Source organism: Aphelocoma coerulescens, chromosome 1 (assembly GCF_041296385.1).
Source record: "Aphelocoma coerulescens isolate FSJ_1873_10779 chromosome 1, UR_Acoe_1.0, whole genome shotgun sequence".
In the NCBI taxonomy this organism is placed as follows: Eukaryota; Metazoa; Chordata; class Aves; order Passeriformes; family Corvidae; genus Aphelocoma; species Aphelocoma coerulescens.
The window spans coordinates 84678900-84698633 of record NC_091013.1 but is presented as its reverse complement, the minus strand read 5'-3'; the positions used below and the strand labels follow the sequence as shown (position 1 = coordinate 84698633).

Sequence of the window (19734 nt, the reverse complement as noted above, 5' to 3'; positions counted from 1 at the left end):
TGCCTCTATGAGTGTACTAAGTGCAGATGAAAGCAAATCGAAGTCACTGCTTCTTACAGCCTGACCGAGCTTAAACTAGAAAGGATAGGGAGATAAGGGTATACTGTACCTTGTTTAACCCAGATGCTAAATAAATCTAGTTTGTATTTATAACAGAAGATGTGAAAAGGATGCCATTTCTCTTTGGGAGACTGATATCCCTTTTCTCAAACTGCAGGCACACACAGGTGTCAGAGGACCAGCACAGGAGGATGCAATAGGAGGGCACAGCTCTTCCTCGTGGCCAAGGAGCAGCAACCGCTGCTGCTTTGGGATAGAAATCCTTTTTTTTAGCTCTTTCATGTGAGACCCACGATGGACAAACCTCATTCTTCATGCTCTTGACTTGCTCCTCCTTCAATCCCTAGTGACCTTTATTCACTGTTCTTCGTGCCACCTCACTTTAACCCTATTTTATTTCTTGGCATCCCTTCAACTTTGTGTCCCTGCACAGGGAAAACCCCACAATTTTCCAAGCATATCTGCTGCTGCCAGGTGCCCCTTCGTCTTTTCTCTCCTACCCAAGCTCCTTATTCCTCCTCTGTATTCTGGCTGCCTTCATCTTCCCATTGCCAACTCTCTCTTTTAGAGAGTTTTTGCCCTCTCTACTCCACTGAGATTGCAGTTGACTAAACCCACAAATTATCACCTCCTGGCCAAATCCCAAAGCGTCATGCCTGTCCTTGGCCTTGACTTGTTTTCATATTCACTGCGGTTGACCCCTCTATCCCCTTCAATTCACTCTTTTCTCTATAGCTCTTGGCAGCTACAATTACTTCCAAGAATGGCTGGTGTCTCTTATCTCTGAAGTGTGTTGTTCAGCGACTGCCTTGGCAGCTGCATCTTCTCCATATCCCCTTCATCTTAGCATTTAGCCAGGCTGCAGCCTCAATTGCTTTCCTTCTCTCTTCCTGGTCCTAATCACATAGAAATTTCACGTTTTTTATTGCACCAGCTTCTCCTTCCATGCTGGCTGATCAGAAATAATACCCATTAATATAGAAATTTCCATTCCGGTTGGAATGAAAATTGGTGTCTATTCCCAGACACCCCCTGCTAGTGCATTTGCAAGTTGCTGCAATCAGCTTGTGTATTATCCCTTCATGAAATTCCTATTTCTTTCGTTATGGGGGTGTGGGGGAGGAAGCAAAACCTGTCTCTTTTTCTTTCACTGAGAATAAATAGGTCATTAAGGGTTACTGTAAGATTTTCCTTCTGCAGCACTTCCAGATGCCTTCGTGTATCTCCATCCTTAGTGCCAGATTGGCCCAGTGTTCTCTGGAGTCAATGTAGAATGTCTTTTGTCCTCTCACTTGGTTTCTGATTACTTCTTTCATACAAAATGCTGCTTGAAAATCAGTAACCAGGCACAAAAGTGACGTTCTATTCTGGAGGGTTTGTTCAGATTAAACATAGTCCCTGCTTGCAGAGTCTTACTTAGGAATTAGGAAAAAAGACAAGCTCCAAGCAAGATGGACAACAAGTTTGTGCGAGAGAGAAGGCAAGGGTAAACAAAATTGCTGATGAGATTTATTACAGTATTGAGGTGGAGCACTTCAAAAAATGTTATCACACATATGTAGGTTACACTCACTGGTAGGGTTAAACTGTCTACATGAAATGTTGCTGGTGTAAAAAATGGTGTAAAAGATGACAAAACTGAGTCAATGAACTGTGTCCCTGCTCTGTTTTCAGGAGCCCACGGCGTTGAGAAAATGAGACCATCTGAAAAGATTAAAGTTCTTCTTAAATACTTGATTTTGCTAAGGGTTCACCTCCATGGTGTTACTTACAGACTTCCAGCAATTCTCAGAATCTAATCATTTTGCTGCTGCGGTAACAACGCATATTGTAGAGATTGTTGGATAATAATGACAATAAAAAGTAATTTCAGCATTGTATTCAGTTTATGAATGGCTGTAACATAGTAGCTTAATATTGCTTCTCTGCTGGAAACCATGTAAATGCCTGATTATGTATACCTATTAAAAACCCCCAGAATTATTTATAGCAGAAATAAAAACAAAGCATCTGTTTGTCACTGGGGAAAACACTCCCTGCATTGTGCTATAATAGGCCATGCATGTATTGAGATTTCTGCAGTCCCTAGTCCTTTAATCACCTGAGTTAATAGCCTGCACCATTAGAATGCACGAGCTCGAGGGAGGCTTCCCCTGCACAGAGCAATGCTGTGCGGTGAGGCGTGTTTGCCCACTTCTGTAAAACTTGATCCAGTTTCGCCCACTGAGCAGCTGAACATGTGTTGTAGTAAATTTGCACAGTCAATCAGTTAAACTGAAGATGCACTGGTTAATAATGTGGGAATTTTATACGGTTCGGATGTTCAGTCGGGATGTCAGTGCCAAAGTTAGTAACGTGCGTGCATGTTTGTTTTGCCTTTTTTAGGCTTGTTTTGTCTGGCTGTTGTAAGAATTAGCAGATGTTTCATTTGATTCATGATGCTGGATGTCACATCCTAGAACTGGTGTTTTAATTAGGTGGCACCAGATGCTTGTTTGGTAGTGAGTGAGTAGAGGCACGCTCATGCTGGGAATGCCAATGTCGTTGCAATGCCATTGCTGCTTCCCCTCTCGTTTTGTCCTCAAAGCGGTTCCTTCTGCAATGAACATCCACAGTCTCTCCTCATTCTCAGCCTCTGCTTTACTTCCAGGTTGTGCCTTCAAGTCTCTTGCAAGGACCGTTCCTTCAGACCTTGGTTTGCCTGCCCCAGTACATTGCTTTAAACTTACTGACTGGCCAGAGTAATGCTTTTGTGTCTTCCCAGGATCTTCTCTGGCAGCATTCGGGATCAGAAACCTTGATAGCACGGTTCCTCTTGTCATTACAAATTGAATTAGGGGAAAGTCTGTGCTGCCTTTCAGTGGCATGGTTACAGTTCCAGCTAACAGAGATCCTTTCAGCCAACTTGTTCCTGTGACAGCAGCTATCCAGACATAAGGGGAGTCACTTTGGGCATACAGGCAGTGGGTGACATAGTCTTGAGGTGGGATTCATTGTGGCCATCAGACATCCAGATACAAGGAGACAGCAGGAGTGATTCCAGCATACTGTGCAGCCTGTAAATGGCTGTAATATAAAGTTTAATATTCTGCTCAGCTGGGAGCCATGTAGATACCTGCTTGTTGTTCTGTGTGTAAGTGGCGCCTGTTCATAGCAGTGTTGGGGGAGGTGCCTGGCACTCACACAGCAGCATGGCTGTGCTGCTGCTGGGCAGCCTTCGGGCACAGCCAGCCTACTGCTGTCCAGTTAGCCTGCTCCTGGCCTGACTGGCACCACTATCAGTCAGTACCAAGCCTTCACCTGGAATTAAAGACATCTGGGTATGTCAGCACCATTTGCAGGTTGTGCCTCTGGAGTCTGAAATAGGAGTGTGCTCCACTCAGGCATTTTGGCAATGGAGCCTTCCAGCCTAGTCCCTGGTATGATGGTTTTGAATGACAAATTTTCCTCTTGTTTGCCTTCAGCATCCCAGCGAATTTGTGTTTTACTTAGTATCACTGGTGCAAACATTTAATCGCTTAGAATTAAGTATGAAGTGATTCATCTATTTATTTTGAGAGGTTGAATGCCTGACCACAGTATGTTTTCTTACATTTTACAATTTAATAGTAGCCTGGGGTGCTGTATTAATTTTACTTTACTGCTCCAAGAGGCTAAGATATGGCTGTTTGGTTCTCTCCTGCTTTAGTTTAGCAATTTCACAGTGAGATTATGATGACTGCTTGGTAGCTGGAGCTTTACTCTTTCCCTTCTGTTGTATTTCTGACTGATGCTGGGCTTACCCCTCTGTAGAATAGGTGCAGAAGCACCTGGCTGCTGGAAGTTTATTAATGTGTGTCAAGAGCTCCTGAAGTGATGTTGTCTAAAGTCTTAACTAAGAATGCCATCCTTCAAAAATTCCTCTACACTGGGTCTTGAGGGAGAGCGTTTGATTGTAAACCATCACATTTAAAACTGTTTGAAAGTAAAAAATGACTGACTGCTGAAAGCTGCCTTATATGTTTTCTTCCCACTGGCCCTGTCACCCTTTACCCTCCCAGGGTCAAGACAAATATAATTCCATCCTGTAGCAGTAAAAGCAAATAAACCCAAAGATATTGTTATTTGTTATTGGGGTTTTGGTCCTCACCACAGTATGTTTATAAGGTAAACTCAGGTTTAATAGAACAGACTTACCTGTTCAAGAATCAAGTTTTATCTGCACTTTCCCAAGTAAGCTTTCCTGAAGAAGCCAGTAGCTATCAAGCGTGCTGTCAGAGTTTTAGTGCTCAGCGCTGGACAAGTGGACATGTTACATCTCAATTAAGAATGGAAGATAAATGGATGGCAGTAAATGGAGGTCATGGGTTAGAAGCATTTAATGGAAGAAATGGAAATGAAAATTGGAAAACAATCTAAGGGATCTTGAGAAGATAAGAGTGAAGGAAACTCAATTAGAGGGAGCCATGCTTCCGCTCTTGGATCAGGGATAATTTCCTGGGTTTTGTTTGATAGGGTTTATTGCTTTCACAGTCAGCAAAGTTGCATTATAAATAAATAATTACATTCCATTTTATGATTTGCTAAAACTGATGCATTTCAAACAGTGAAAATATAATCTCGATTTCAAAATTGTGTATAAATAGACAAAAAGACTTTCTGTAAGTGCAGCCTATCAATTAGCCTTAGGCAAAGCCCACACTGATATTATGGAGTCTTTAAAAACTTAAAGCATGAAATACAAGTATATTTTTAAAGGCTGAAATATTCACAAATGCAGATTCAAATGCTAACTGTTTATGAAAGCTTACAATGATAGATTTAACCACATACAGTGATAGATCTGCAAGGTAACCCATGCAGAGAAAGCATACTATGCATTTATGTCTGGCCATTATAGAAAATAAAATAAATCGCCTTTCCTTTTCCCCTCTTTTGAAATATATCTGTCTGTGGGTGTATATGTACATGTGTTTTTATACATATCATACATATCATGATGATTAAGTGTGATAAAGTGATAGAAGTCACTGTGGTGCATAATGAGCACATAAGTGTTTGTGTCCACAGCAAAGCCCTTATTTTCTGTGTCTTATTTCATTAGGGCTCATACTTGTGGTTTCCCTCAGGGAATCACACAGTGTATATTGGTACTGCAACATTTCATTATTTACTTTATCAGGACACTCACTTTCCCTGCCTCTTTAGGGAGCTTAGTTCGCCTCATCATAAAACACTTCAAAATTGAGCTGCTGCAGTTTATGTGCATGTACATATACACCAGCTGGGGAAGGCAGTACTTACTCCTACAGATTGCATCTGAGCCTTGCCCTGAATAGCAAGGGAACATCTGGGTGAATGCTGAAGTCTCGGCACCCCTTTAGTGCCAGGCTGCCCACTTTGCTTCCCAGTGATGTGAGTAGAGCCATAACATCTCCTGGAACCGTGAACAGGTAAAGCTGGTAGAAGTGCCATGACTTTTGAAGACTCTAGTGGGATAAGAGCTGACCTTTATGTCTTCCATGAAAGGTTATACTTTGGAGTGGAGCAGCCAGAGCACATTTATTTGCTTCTTTCTTCAGAGCCAAAAGGAAGCACCCACAGAGTCACTGGCACTGTTCCCAGTGATCACGATAGAGTTGTCTGAGTCAAGGCTTTTATTGTACTGCTCTTACTTGCCACAGTCCCTTGTGTATCTCAGCTTTCTTCTCCCTTCTGTTCCCTTGTCCAAAGAAGAATATCCTACCTGTGGAAGATTTTTGAAGATAAATATAAAACTAGTGTTTCTCCAAGATTAAAAAACCGGTGCTTTCCACCAGCATACTCGGGCATATTCTCATATACTCTTTGAACCTTGGATTTATTATCACACAAAACATGGAGAATGAAACAGAACTGTAATTATGGTCTGCTTGTGCAGGGTCTGCGCTAGGTTTGCCGTTAGAACCCCAGCTCTATTTCCTGTATGAAAGGTAGAAAATTAAATTTTTGACTATCTCAATGATCATGAGCAGTTTTTCCTGTGGAGGTACCGCGAGGTTGCTCAAGGGGATTTGGAAAAAATCCAACATGGAAATGAATCCTAGTTATTTCACTTTTTGCAGTCACAGATAGGGCTATAGGTGAGGTGCCTTCCATACAAAACTTGGCAATTTTTGTGGATATTTGTTCCATACTAAGAGAGAGTCAACCTAATTATGAGAAGTCTTTGAAGACCGGAGAGAGTTTTTGGTGAAAGGTGTATGCTGGTGGGGTACTTGTTGGAAAGTCAGAAAAGGAGCTTCAAGAGAACTGTGGGAACATCATACCATCTTCCACACAAAATAACACCATTTAAAAACAAAAGAAAACCCCTCAAACTTTTAAGGAAGGTGGGTTTTGGTATGAATTGCTGGGTATCAGCTTTTCAGATATCAGTTACCAGCCATCCACAGGGGGTTGTGGCCCTACTTGCTTAAATCCAGAGAGACAGTGTAAGTGAAAGTGATGTTGCCTGTGTGGTTTCCCTGCAGAGGCTCAGCATCTATGCAAAAGGTGTCTCTTGGGGACTACTTTGTGGAGGTTAGTTCCCCATTAGTGAAATAGGTCTGGGGTGTTAGAACTGTTCTTGTTCTTAGAAGTGCTAGTTGGAGACATTCTTGTGTATGTTCAACAAGGGAGACGAGACGGAACTCCTGTCCTTTCTGAGGCCAACACAAGAAATGTTCCTTTCTTCTCAGTGTTGGCTGCTGATCTGAACAAAACTTTGGCCTCCAGGAAACCCTCTTGAATTTTTTTCTGCTGCAGTCACTGAAACATCTGCCCAGGGCAGAAGCAGCAGCTTGAGGTGTTTTTACTCCCTCTCGATAAGAAGCATGAAAGGTGGTGAGTCTCTTCTTCAGCCTCTCTAGGGAAGGGAGGATAGAGTACACCTAAAAGCATACTTAAGAAAAAATTAAGTGCTTTGCTTCCAGGCAATTTAAAGTAGTAGTACTGATCCAAAACAAGTCACCTTTTTTTTTTTTTCTTTTTTTGTCTTCACATGCTTACCTTGGCTCCTGGTAAACAAAACCAATGTGATACAGAGAAAAAACTTTCCTTTTATGGACCTGAGGAAAGTCCTGCAAATGGGTCTAGATAAAACTTCAGGTATCCGTGCATCCAGTCTGCATTTCACAGTGAAATACAAAGTGCCTTTGAAAAACAGGAATGTTCTGCTGCAATATTGGTGAAGTACATATTGCCCTTACCACTGGAAATTTCACTCAGAGAAACAAAGGGGCAATTGATTGTTCTTACAAAGCCACAAAGTTGGCTGTCTGGGACCATCTTCTAGTCTGAGACCAGGCTGCTCCCTGTCTGCTGCCCCTGCAGTCCATCCCACCTGGTGCTCTGCCTGGGCAGGAGCAGTGGGCATTGCTCCAGGCTCACCGGTGGTCCCATCCATCCCATGTGCTGCTTCCAATGCACGTCTCTAGAACAGGCTCTTCAGTTTCTTGCATGCCCTCCTACGTGAAGCAAGAAGATACCAGGAACTTCTCTTTTTCATTAAATGTGTTTTCTCCCCACAGCTTTTGGGACAACATAAAATGACCTTGGGAGTGGAGCTGGGCATGTTGGGAGCACTGCAGGAGCCCAGCATCACCCAGTGAACCTCCTCTTTACCAAGCTCTTTGGAGAAAACTGCTGGACAGTGTTCACAGATCTGTAGTGCTTAAAACCAGAAAAAACAGATAATTTGATCTCATCCCTTTTATATCTATCTGTCTATTATGTAGACAGATATTATATATTATATATCACTTTTATACATCTTTACTAAATGATCCTTCTCTAACTAAAGCATAGAATACATTTGCCATGAAGTGTTTCTCCCTCAACAGTTTGTAGCTCTCATTTGCAGATGTCTGAGATTATTCCAGGAATTAATCATCTGCTTAAAAAAAAAAAAAAAAAAAGGGGTATCAAGCTGATTGCTAATTTTATTTTTCCTGGCTTCAGTTTCCAATCATTAGATGTTGCTCCACCTTATTTTGTTAGATTAAAGAGCCCTTTGCTTCTCAGTAATATTTCCCCATGAACCTTACATGGATTTTTCTAATCAAGTTACCTCTTCATCTTCTTTTTAATAAGCTTAGCAGATTGAAATCTTAAACTCCCTTACCGTAAATCATTGTCTCTGCTCCTCAGACTGTTTTTGGAGCCTTCTTCTGTTCATCTTCTCCAATTTTTTGACATGCTTTGTAAAACAGACTCCAGAGTCAGGCATAGTATGTCTGAGAAGAGCAAACATGGGCAGGTTAAATGATGCTCCTGTGCTGGCTTTCTGCATTGCACTCCTCTTTCCTGCAGTGCTCATGTTCAGGGGCAGCGTGGCTGTTAACCCATTTCAGAGGTACTCTTTCTTTCCTTTTAGACTGCTCCTCGGGGTTAATGTTTGGATAGAGAGATAAAGGCAGATTCCAGGGTAATGTTACTACTTTTTTCATAGGGTTGCTCATTTGCTGCAGACCAAAAGAAACAAGCAAGAAGGACAGAGTGGGGGAGTGAATGGGAAGATGACTCTTTTTCCAGCAAGATATACATACTCTGTTTTCAGTATAATGTATATAACTGAAAAGAGAAAGACATTTCCTAGCTGGAATATTCCTTGTCTGCTCTGGCCAACCATCCTGGGCCAGCACTGCTCAGTATGCAGGATCATTTGCTCTCCGGGGCAACCTCCCCCAGCAGCCAGGCTCCCCTGCAGAGCTGCCTCTGCTTCCCTCCACCTCCCTCACCACTGGTACAGAGCACCTGAAGCAGATTGGCACAGATTTTGCAGAAGGGCTCCCAAAGCAATGTCTTGTACTGTAGGGAGTACAAAAGATGCAGATCTTTGTGTAAAGGAAGAGGACCCCGCACAGAAGTCCCTTGCCAGGACTTTTATCAGAATCCTTTTGAGCATCCTTTGCCTTTTTTCTTCATCTTTTCTTTCTGCTTCAGCTTTGCTGCATTTATGATCTTATTTCTAAAATAACCAGGAGCAAACCCTTCTTTTTAAAATAGCTTCTCAGTCCTCCAGGCAGAGGACACATGGGTCGGACTTTGATCTCTTTATTAATCTACTAAAGAGGATGTGTGAAAAATCTGGGTTACTCTGGGCATTAGCCAGACCCTTTGAGGAAAAAAATGCCTCCATTCAAACAGATTATTATTGAGAGTTAACATTTGGTGCTAGCAGTGTGAGGATTTCTGCTGGTACCATCCCCACATTTGGTTTGGTTGGGAAGGCTATGAAGGTGGGCACAAGGCATGCAAGGGTTTTGAAATCCCAGCAGTGCTCAGAAAATAAAGCAGAACTTGTCATTTGCTGTAGGGACAAACAGATCCAGAGGGAAAAATGCATGCAGAGAGGCTATAATAATGAAGAGTTCCCAGTTTGTAATGCATGTGTGGCTAGAAATGCAGTACCCACAGTGCTTTAAAAAAAAGGAAAAAAACCCACAGTCAGCAGAGTGAAATTATACCATCAACTGTTGTTCTTCTGAGTTACATTGAGAGTGTATTCCCACAGTAGATCTTCCTGCAAGATTTTTTTCAAGTTTGAGGCATCTGCGTTTTACATGCCACCTGCCACAGTCACAAAATTGCACTTTTCACTGGTTTTTCTTGCCCCTTCGGCTGAAAAGTTGAGCCTGTGCATATCCAGAGAATAGCACAAAGTTCACTCACTACACAGGCATCGTATTTTGCTGTGCTTCTGAGACCAAAGAGAAAGGTGGATTGACCACTCCTAAAGGGATGCCAGTGGCAATCCATATTCCTAGAAGTTGAACAATATGGCTCAAGCCATGTGGGGTGGCAACACATCCCATTTGTCAGAGCAGCATCACGGTTTGCCCCGTTGTTCTCAAGCACTTGTAGCAAGTAGGAAACAGAATGTGGCAGCAGTTTAGTCATCAGTGGGGCTTCATGACCCCTCTCAGCCTGGTTTTACTGCTGAGTTTTATTGCATTGTCTGGCAGTGATAGAGTGTCTTAAGCTTTGACAGAGATTATTCATAAGTGAGAGGTTTCCTTCCTCTATTTGTGCTTTTGAAGGCAATTTGTTCCTTCTGGAGTTGTCCATTCTGTAATTTTTGTTTATCCATATAAGATTTTTCTTTTTTCCCCAAGAAAAAGATATTAAAGCAAGATGAATATGGATATTTCTTTAAATAAGTAGAGGGATGTGATGGAAGATAAAAAAATGGTAATAAAGCCTAGTCAGGTAAAAATGTTGGCACATCTTATTTAATTCGTAAGTGGAAGAAGATAGAGAATTTATTTGACTAAGCCTCTGGTTCAGTGTCGTGATGATATGTTTGGAAAATTGCTCTGAAATTGATGTGTAAGTGACCTTGAAGATGTCATATTTAAGTGATAGCTCATTTTGATGTGAAGTTGTAAGCCTTCCCCCCTGGCCTCAAATAAAGCAAGCAAAGGAAACCAGCATTGAATTTAAGTCATTTCAAGGTAAAGAGGGAAGAATCTCTCCTCAAAACTCAAAATATAAATAGCCTAGAAGGTTAAGCACCTAGTCTGAGAGGTGTCTCTATTTTGGTGCCATTAAGATGCTGCTTCACTGGAAGTTTGCCCTTATGGCAACAGTCCCCCAACCCTGGTGTCAGCCTTGGGATGGACACCTGGGAAGATGTGATCTGACTCCAGAAAAAACTCAGTCCTTATGGTGGGTGGCACTGCCAATTCAGTATGCAACATTCACCCTTGGAATGACATCATTCCTATATAAATATATATGTAAAATATAAATACTAATGAATTCATAAATATTAATATATTCATATATGACTATAAAAAATTCAACTACATTCTTAAATAATTATTTTTGTTTGAGAGGGCAGTGGCCAGACCTGAACTTAACTATTGCCTTTAGTTTGTTGAACAGATTCTGGCTGATTGTGATGTTCATGATGTTGTATGTAATATCATGGTAAAAGGTTTATTTGCAGACTAATTTGGAGTTGTTGTAAATAGCATTGCTGAGGATTGGCTTTCTAATTTTCTTTTACTGCTCTGGGAACTCAGACATGATATTCGCCACAGAAACTGCACTTTGAGGTAACAGTAAATTTGAACATCCAAAACGTAAGTAAAAAAGAGAAAATTAGAAGTTAAGCCCTAGACAGGAATGTAACCTGTCTTTCATTGTCTGACAAGAGTGGTTTGTTATATATGTTTTGTATTTGAACCAGACATAAGAATATTAGGAAGTTGTAGGTATGTATAGCCTCACAAAGTTAATATTGGTTTTGGACTCATTCCTGGGCATGATCTAATCTCCATTTAAGTCAGTGGAGATTTTTCTTCTTGCTTCAATAGGAATTGAGTTTGTGTTTTAATATGCAGTAAAGCCTACAAAATTTGTGCAATAACATAAAAAGAGGAGGGCACACTTTGCACAATGGGGGGCCTTAAATGAAGGCGCTGAAATAGCGTTTAATCACCAGAGTAAGGAGGCAGATTTTCAAAGGTGCCGGCTGCGAGCGGCGGGGGGCATGAGCGATAGGTCTCCTTCATGCTCCGGTTGAGTTTGTGGCTGATGGGATACTGCTGCCCACATTCAGAACTGGCCCTGGTTATTTATGACTTGAGAGGACTTTAAAAAGGGGGGAATATAATCTGTGGTTTATTCTGATTCCCACCGGCTTCGGTGGCCCCCCATGTGCTGAATCGGTCTGGCATTGGCGCTGAGGTTCACGTCTTCATTATGCTAAAACTGTTTAATCCTTTGGGTTCTATTTACAGTTTACCCTTTAATGGAAATAATGAATAAAATATCTCCCAAAAGATGTATTCACTCTGCTTTTATGCACACAGAAGTGTTCTATGTGAAGGACCTAAATTAAAAAAAAAAAAAAAAAGGGTTAGGTATAATGTTAGTTTTCTTAAAATCATAAATATTCTTCCTTAATTGGTTGTGAAATTCCTGTCTACAAATCATGACATTTTGGTTGATTTTTACATTCACTGGTTTGATGAATAATGGGCTTGCAATATTTTTTATACTTTTCCTGCCTACAATAGCTCTCTGCTAAGTGTCCTTCAAAAATCACATTTCTGCTTAATGCAAGGAATCTGAATTAGCTCTGACATTTGCATTTACACTCACAAATCTTTCCATGGCTCCCCTGTGTGCCGATGTGTGGGGGCAGGATCCAGCCAGATTTTGGGGGTAGAAGCGTGGGTAGGCAGATGTAAAACCTTCATCTTGGTGCAGCCGGATGAGGTATGTAAATTCTTTCTCCCCCCTCTGTATTTTTAGACAGAAAAAAATTTTAAAAACTCATTATTCAACTGTTTTCTTCTCAAGCTACTTTTATTTATTACTTTTTTCCCAGCAAGGTAATGTAAACGAGGACCTTTGGCTGACAGATTGGTGACAGCCAAGGTGTTGTGTTTACTGCCAGGAGACTCACAGAGTCTTTGATAAAGGATCATGAATAATTAGTAGCATTTTGGAATCAGTGATTTTTCTGTTTCTTCCTTTGAGGGATATAACAGCCCTGAGTGTTTCACTGTTAGTTGGCATTCCTCATGGCCTCATTTCTGTCATTTTAATTTGGGGACAAACCAGCTTCTGCTTTGTATCTGGTTTGCACTGAATCCCTTTGTTTGGAAGCTGGAGGAAGGAGAGGCAGATGGGGGCTCTGGAAATGTGCTTTTCTAGCATTTCATGGCAGAAGCTGACGTAGCCCTTGGACATATTGAGTGAGTTTGCTGGGGTCTGGAGGGTGCATGCATTACCCTTAGTCCTTCAGTCACCCTGAAGGTTATATATTTTTGTAGTGACTTTAACCACTAAACCTTGCATTTGCACTAGCAAGGAACTGGCTTTGGGTGGGAATGGGCGTGTTGCACTCTGGCAGCTGGGAGTATCTGGGAGTGTGTTACTGTAGTGTCACTTCCATCCTGTGCTGCAGCTTGTGATGAGGGCATGTTCTGCCTTTGCTGCCTCCCACTCCTCCTGCCCACCTCTATGGCCACTCCTGGGCCAGGCTCTGGAAATAAGTGGGCCATTCACCTTATCTAACCTTTCCTGATTTCCCAGTCTGAGGTGCACATTTGTGCAATTACCTCATACTCCTGAAAAGGGTTGAGGAGAATAAGGAACGTCTTTTGTCACTGAGGCTCTTCTCAGCTGCTAACTGAGCTGATGCAACATGTCCCCTGCAAAACCACTGCAGTATTTTGAAAAAGAGAGAACTAAGTATTTTTCTGTAGTATTACTGTATGGTAGTTTTTGGAAGAGTAGCAGATAATTCCTAGTCAGTCTTCTTTCCCCATATCTCGTTCATCGTTCTACTGGCAACTTCTATAACATGGGCTACCGAGTCACTCAGCAAAATCACATGCTACATTAGTTTTTGCAGCTAAGCCAATAACTTGGGTAGAAGAATAGGTTGTATTGTCTTGTCCCAGTACCAAGGTGCCAAATGATGGGAGATTCTGGCCTGTCCCTGACAAGCAGTTGCTCCTGCCAGATATCCTCCTTGTTGAATATTTGCACTCTGCTTTTTCTGCCACTGACTTCCAGCCATCAGACCTCAGTTTGCTTTTCTCAGCTAGATTAAAGAGCTTTGTTACTCTCTTCTGACTTTTCCATGCACAGCTTCTTACAGACCACCAAGTTGTCTTTTAATCTTGCTTTGAAAAAACTAAACAGAATTGAACTCCTTTCAATGTTTGTGCTATTGAGGGTATTCATGAAGGATGATCTGACTTTTAGGAGGAACGTATGTATGTGTATAGCAGATATCCATGGCGATGGGCACCTATGTAAACAGCCAGGCTGACAGCTCCAGTAAACATTCTCTTAAAGAGCTGTGGCAGGTCCATCCATCACACTACCTATATACACAGGACTGTCAAACATGTAAAGTAAACAAACAGGGGGCAAAAAAGAGGCGATGAAAGAAATAATGCTTTTCTCCAATCCCTTATTGTTTTAAGAGCCTCTCAGGTTTCTCATCATGATAGTAAATACATGACTTTCAGATATTTTTTGAGTGGACCACATCACTTGAAGTGGTCTGGTGACAGATGTACAGCAAATCACTGGGAGAGGGAAGAGGGAAATCCAGTCTGCTGAGTCTTCATCCACTTTTATCAGTCACTAGTTTCTTACTCCCTTTTTTTTTTTTTTTTGCCTTCGTCCTTCATAATGCAGTGTCTCATTGTGTCCAATTGCAGGAGCCATACAGAAAACATTACCCCATTATTTTCTCAGGGAAAGAGGGGAAACAAGCCTTAAAGAGAAACAAGCACACAACCTTCACGTTACTGGCACATTGCCGAGCCCAAGGGCTGCACTTAATTTACATATAAATGTGCTGAGGATTTTAATCAACAACTAAATGCACTCTGTTGTTATTTTTCACTTACAGTGCTCGTAATGCACATGGTATTTGGCAAATTGCATGGGGCATATGTACTTGGAGGAATGCAGTGGCAAGCATATCAGTGGCACTGCTTTTTGGATTGTTGGCTGGCTTTATTTCTGAGGCTTCCCTGGACCTCAGGTGGTGCTGGCTCCAGGCCTTCAGGGATACTGCAAAATCTGGCCGAGGGCAACATAAAGAGCTGGCTCACAGACTGTGTGGCTGGATTTCAGCTGTCTCATGTGAAAACACAGTAGTGCCTCCATGGTGTAGCATCCCAGTGGATGAGAACATCTGTTTTATCTGTCTTGTTCAGAAATGTGTCTGCAAAATCCTGGAACTTTTTGGTTTTTAGTCCCTTCGAAATTTTCATGATTTCTGCTGGTGTTTCTTCTTACTTCTTGATTTGTTTAGTTCAGGCGTCATTACTTTGTTCGCATTTCTCTTCTAATTAGCAAGCAGCTGGAAAGAGTGCACCACAAAATCTGTCCAAGAAAAGCCCTTAGAGCTGCTCCCAGAGGCCTCTCCTCCCTTCTGCTCTCCTGATCCTGAAAACCAAATTCTGTCTTTCTGTAGTATTTGTCAGTGTCTATGAACTTTGAAGTAAATGTGTTTTCTGAATTTATTGTGATTTTATTCAAGGATTTCCCCCTCCTTTCTCTCAGCTAAAATGAGTGAGAGCCTATCTGTGGACTGCCCCAGGGCATATTTTGCAGCTCCTGATGCCAGCTCTATCAGCCTCTTTCCATTCATGCCATAGTAATGAAGCAGCAGTATTGATAACCAAGTGACATCATTAGTCTCCAGGATTAACTCCTCATACGAGGATGGCATTTGACTTCTCTCGGGAAGGATGTCATCCATACCTGTGTGGAGAGATTCGTTAAATATTGGGGCAGCTTGTGTATTCTTGTGGGTGCTACCTTTACACCCGTGTGTGGGTGTACAGCAAGGAGGCATTTTGTGCTGAACGTTCAGGAGCATGGCGGAAGGTGTTCCCAAGGGTGATGGAAGGCTTTCCATGTGGAAGACCTGAAAGCGAACAAAAGCCTTCTTATTTATCAAGCTGCTGTGTGGTGTTGACAGGTGAAATGACAAGACTTATTGAGGGAAAGGAATTAATTGTATCTGGGACCTTACAATAAATCAAAAGTAAAAGTAAGAACCAGTGTAGCAGACCTGTTGGCAGTAGCTAATGCTTGTTAAATGATCCTTTCCTTCTGAAATACAGAAATGAAAAGTAACTGTTGCCAGGAGTTATAAAATGAAGGCATGACTCAGAAGATAGATTTATTATCGCCTCAGTATCAGTGAAATTCAGGTCCATAAACATAGGTTAATCTGCTAAAACCTTCTGTGCTCTCTCTGGGGGAGAAACCTACTTATTTCAAATTTTGTTTAAAGATCTAAAATAAGTCTTCTTGTCTTCTGAATAAATCATCGTCTCTAGGATCACTAATATTCATCTTTTTTTTCATTGTTCTTTCCTATGTGGATTTACTTTATTTATTTATTTCTATGGGTTGTCATGGGCTCTTCTTATCCCTGCAGTGTAATTTCTCTTCTGGACTTGTAGGCTTTTTTCATCACAGTTCACCATATATTTCACCCATGTTTCTACAGAAACTCATTACATAGCACAGGCTGCTGCCAACAAGAATATTTAGAATACACTCTGCCTTTGTCCTCCAGTGCTGCCCTGCTCACCTATGGTGGGTGAATAATACATCTGAGTGAGAGGGACATGGATCTAAGGTTACTACGAAAAGACCTAAGCCCTTACATGACCAGAATCAGTGCTGCTCCTTTCCCCTTCCTCTCTCATATGGCTGATCAAATGTTTGGACTATACTTGTCAGTTCAAACTAGCATGAAAAGACATAAAAACAAAAATCCAAAATTTAAAAAAAAAATCAGTAATATAAAAAAATAAAAGAAATCCTATAAGACAAGAGCAAATCCATGTGGCATCTCTGTGACTGTGTGGTTGGGTTCTGTGCTACCTTGAAAACTTCTCCAAGACTTCAAGCTGTCATGGGAACAGTGCAGTTGGATCCTTAAAAAAACCCCCAAAAGCCAAAAAGACACACAGCTCTTTTGTTAGTGCTGACCTTAGGGCACCTCTGTCCTCGATGATTAACTGATAACTTTGTTCTAAATAGTATCAAACACATCTGAGACTAAATTCAGGATTCTTGTGTTCCTGTTTTGCCCGGCAATTTCCCCATCATTTTCCATCTTCTAATGACATGATTTGATGGTTTGCAAACTGTCCTTTAAATGTTTCTTAAGCTTGAGCTCCACTGCATTAGAGTGTGTCTCTCAAGATTTAACAATGCTGTATTAGGAGAGGAAAATATTCTTGATATGTGAGTCATAAAGTGGTGAGGAAGTACATTTGCTTATTTTGATGCTGGTGTGATTTTGCATGTGGTACTAGTGTATTTGGTCCTCTGTGCACCACGGTCAGTGCTTAAGCCAGTGAAGGTTTGGATTAATCAGTACAAGCAAGTCTTAGAGTGGCAGAATGAGTTTCTGTTTTAACATAGAATTGTAGAATGGTTTGGTTTAGAAGGGACCTGAAAGGTTGTCTGGTTCCAACCAGATACAAACCAGGTGTTCGTGTCAGGGGGAAGATGGATTTCTAAAGCACTTTAAGGCAGAAATGAGGTGGGTGGAAGTCCTTCATGGCAGGACTGTTCAAGCATGGGAGTGGTACTTCGATCATTCTCTGTGGCTCTGTTATACACAAACACACTTTCTCCTGTGTTTCTTAGGACCAGGTAGGAAACCAACTGATGTTTTCTTAACCCCAGTAGGTAAAGTGGCCAAGCCCTTCCTTCCTCTGTGATAAAAGAGGATATACTCATTGTCTAAGGGCTACTGTGTGAACTTTTGATTGCTTGTTATCTGGGATTTTGCAATGAGCGAGCTCAATTTTAAATTTACCGTCTATTTTCTGGACTTGGATGGATTAATTTTAAATTGCCTTCCAGGTTTTCTTCTTGAGCAAGGGCACAGGCAGGAACTTGAAAAGAAAAGCCACCTTTTTTGTGCAATTCATTGTCAATGGTTGTATCCCTCTCTACCAAGGTTTATACAAGTTTGCATCACAAAGCAGAAAATGATGGTGTTCCTTCTGTTACTCTGCCAGCTGCAGTTCTAGCAAAGAAATGTCTGTGGCATTAGGACATGTATGAAGAGCCATCTTTTTACTTTCCCTCCCACTCAGTTTCTAGGACAACGAATTGAGATTTTGAGCTGGGTTCACAAAATAATTCCTGAACTCAGGCTTCTGTTTTCATTTGTTGCACAACTTGAATTTTTCTACAGGTGGAGCATTTGTTATGTGCTGAACACATTTCTGTAGTACAGCCAAATTAAAGTAGATATGATGTTTTATTGATCCTATTCCTGACATCCTCTGCCTGCTGTTTTTCTGCAGGAGTTATCTACACAGCTGATATTCTTGACCGGGAGACGACCAAATCCTACTGGTTGACGGTGTATGCAACTGACCATGGTGTCGTCCCACTCTACACTACCATTGAAGCCTACATTGAAGTGGAGGACGTGAATGACAATGCCCCTCTCACCTCCGAGCCTATCTATTATCCAGTCGTCATGGAAAACTCCCCAAAGGATGTATCTGTCATTCAGATCCAAGCCCAGGACCCTGACTCCAGCACTAATGAAAAACTGACTTACCGGATTACAAGTGGAAATCCCCAGAACTTCTTTGCAATCAATCCCAAAACAGGTAACAAAGCCCTGTTGCCTCAGGCCAGTGGGAAAATGCAATTTACATATTTATCAGCTTTAAACCCTTCAGGGTGCACTGGTGTTGCCTTGCTTTCCATACCTCTGTTTTCTGGTTGCCAGTGTGACTAAAGCATCTTGTACATGTCTAAAGCATTCTGCTTTGCATCGGTGTGCGAACGCGCTGGCAGATGATGCACTGCAGATGTGCTGCTGCAGCAATCACTCTGCCCTGGGTCACTGAATTCTGTTGGCTGTTGCCTCTTCCCTGTGTTTCTACGGATGAGACTGCTGCACTGAGTCTGCAGAGCAATGCTAGGAGGCAGATTCAAGCTGTTGCAGGTTACAGAGCAGTGTTTCATTCTTTATAAGCTGGTGTAGCACCACTGAAGTGGGTGGCATGACGGCTGTCCAACACATGTAGTAAGGCATCCAAAGTAGGTAGATTTAATTCTAGAGTTTGCTTTATACAAAAAGACAGTTTAGATGACCTAAAACTCCCTCTGGCCTTTAAAAAAAATCCATGTGATTGCATTGATTTGTAACAGCTGGAGATGTAGCCTGTGGGTGCATTGTGACAGAGATGGTGATTGTTTTAAGTTAAAATACTGTTGTTGGCTGGCAGTGGAGCATGGCACCCATGCAGAGCAGCTCTGCACATGTCTGTACCCTAGGTGCCTTTGCTGAATGAGGTTGATGAAGAAATTGCTCCAGGAGACGTAGCCTGAGGTCGTGGATGCTCTGCTGGGTACCTACCTGTGCTTGGCAGCAGGTGTTCCTCACTCCAGCATGTACCCAGCTTTCCTCACTCATTGGGGACCCTCCAGCATGATCTGCAGCTAGAGAGTCAAGGGGGTCTTTCAGAGCAATATGCTGATCTTTATGAAGGCAGTTCAGAGAATTCACATGGTGCTCCTTCTGTTATGCTCCTAGTTTTGTTCTGGGGTTTTGATTTTTTTTTCCCAAAGGTTTATTTATATCTGCAGCAAATTTCTAAACAGCTAAAAAAACTAGAAGGAATAGACGTGAGAGGGAACATTTTAAATTTTCTGTATGGAAATGATGTTCATTAAATAGGTTTTCAACATTTGGTTGGGCAATCCTATTGCAATGTGTGACATAAGAAGGGGTCAGGATCTTCTCAGGCATAAGCCCAGGTGAAGAATTATGGAGAATGTATAATCACTGTGTTCAATCTGCTGAGCCCTAAGGCACATATCTCACTTATTTTTAACACTTGGAATGGCCGAAGATGCTCCTCCATCTGCATCCCTTCTCCCCCTCCCCACCCCATAAATCCCATCTGGGCAAAGTAGCAGAGTTAGGACTCACAGTGTTTAATGCTTGTGCTTCCCTTCCATCGGCTCCTCCCTCAGAGCAATCTGCTCAGCACAGCCCTGCTTATCTGCCAGGGTGAGCCCATGACAAGGACTGGAGCCGGGCATGTGGCAGCCCTGTAGCACCCTAGACTGGTGGCACACCCTGTGGGTTGGCTCTTTGTCCCTCTGGAGAGCAGGCAGGGATACTTTCTCCAA

At 42.0% G+C, this 19734-nt stretch overlaps 1 protein-coding gene across 2 annotated transcripts in view; it reads left to right on the top strand.

Annotated features, from left to right (window-relative positions):
* Positions 1-19734, top strand: part of FAT3 (FAT atypical cadherin 3) — a 401816-nt gene that overhangs the window by 164185 nt on the left and 217897 nt on the right. For both annotated transcript variants that reach the window (XM_069015510.1, XM_069015500.1), the window contains exon 5: positions 17886-18200. In XM_069015510.1, coding sequence (XP_068871611.1) covers positions 17886-18200 — 315 coding nt within the window. The remainder of the gene's footprint in view (positions 1-17885; positions 18201-19734) is intronic.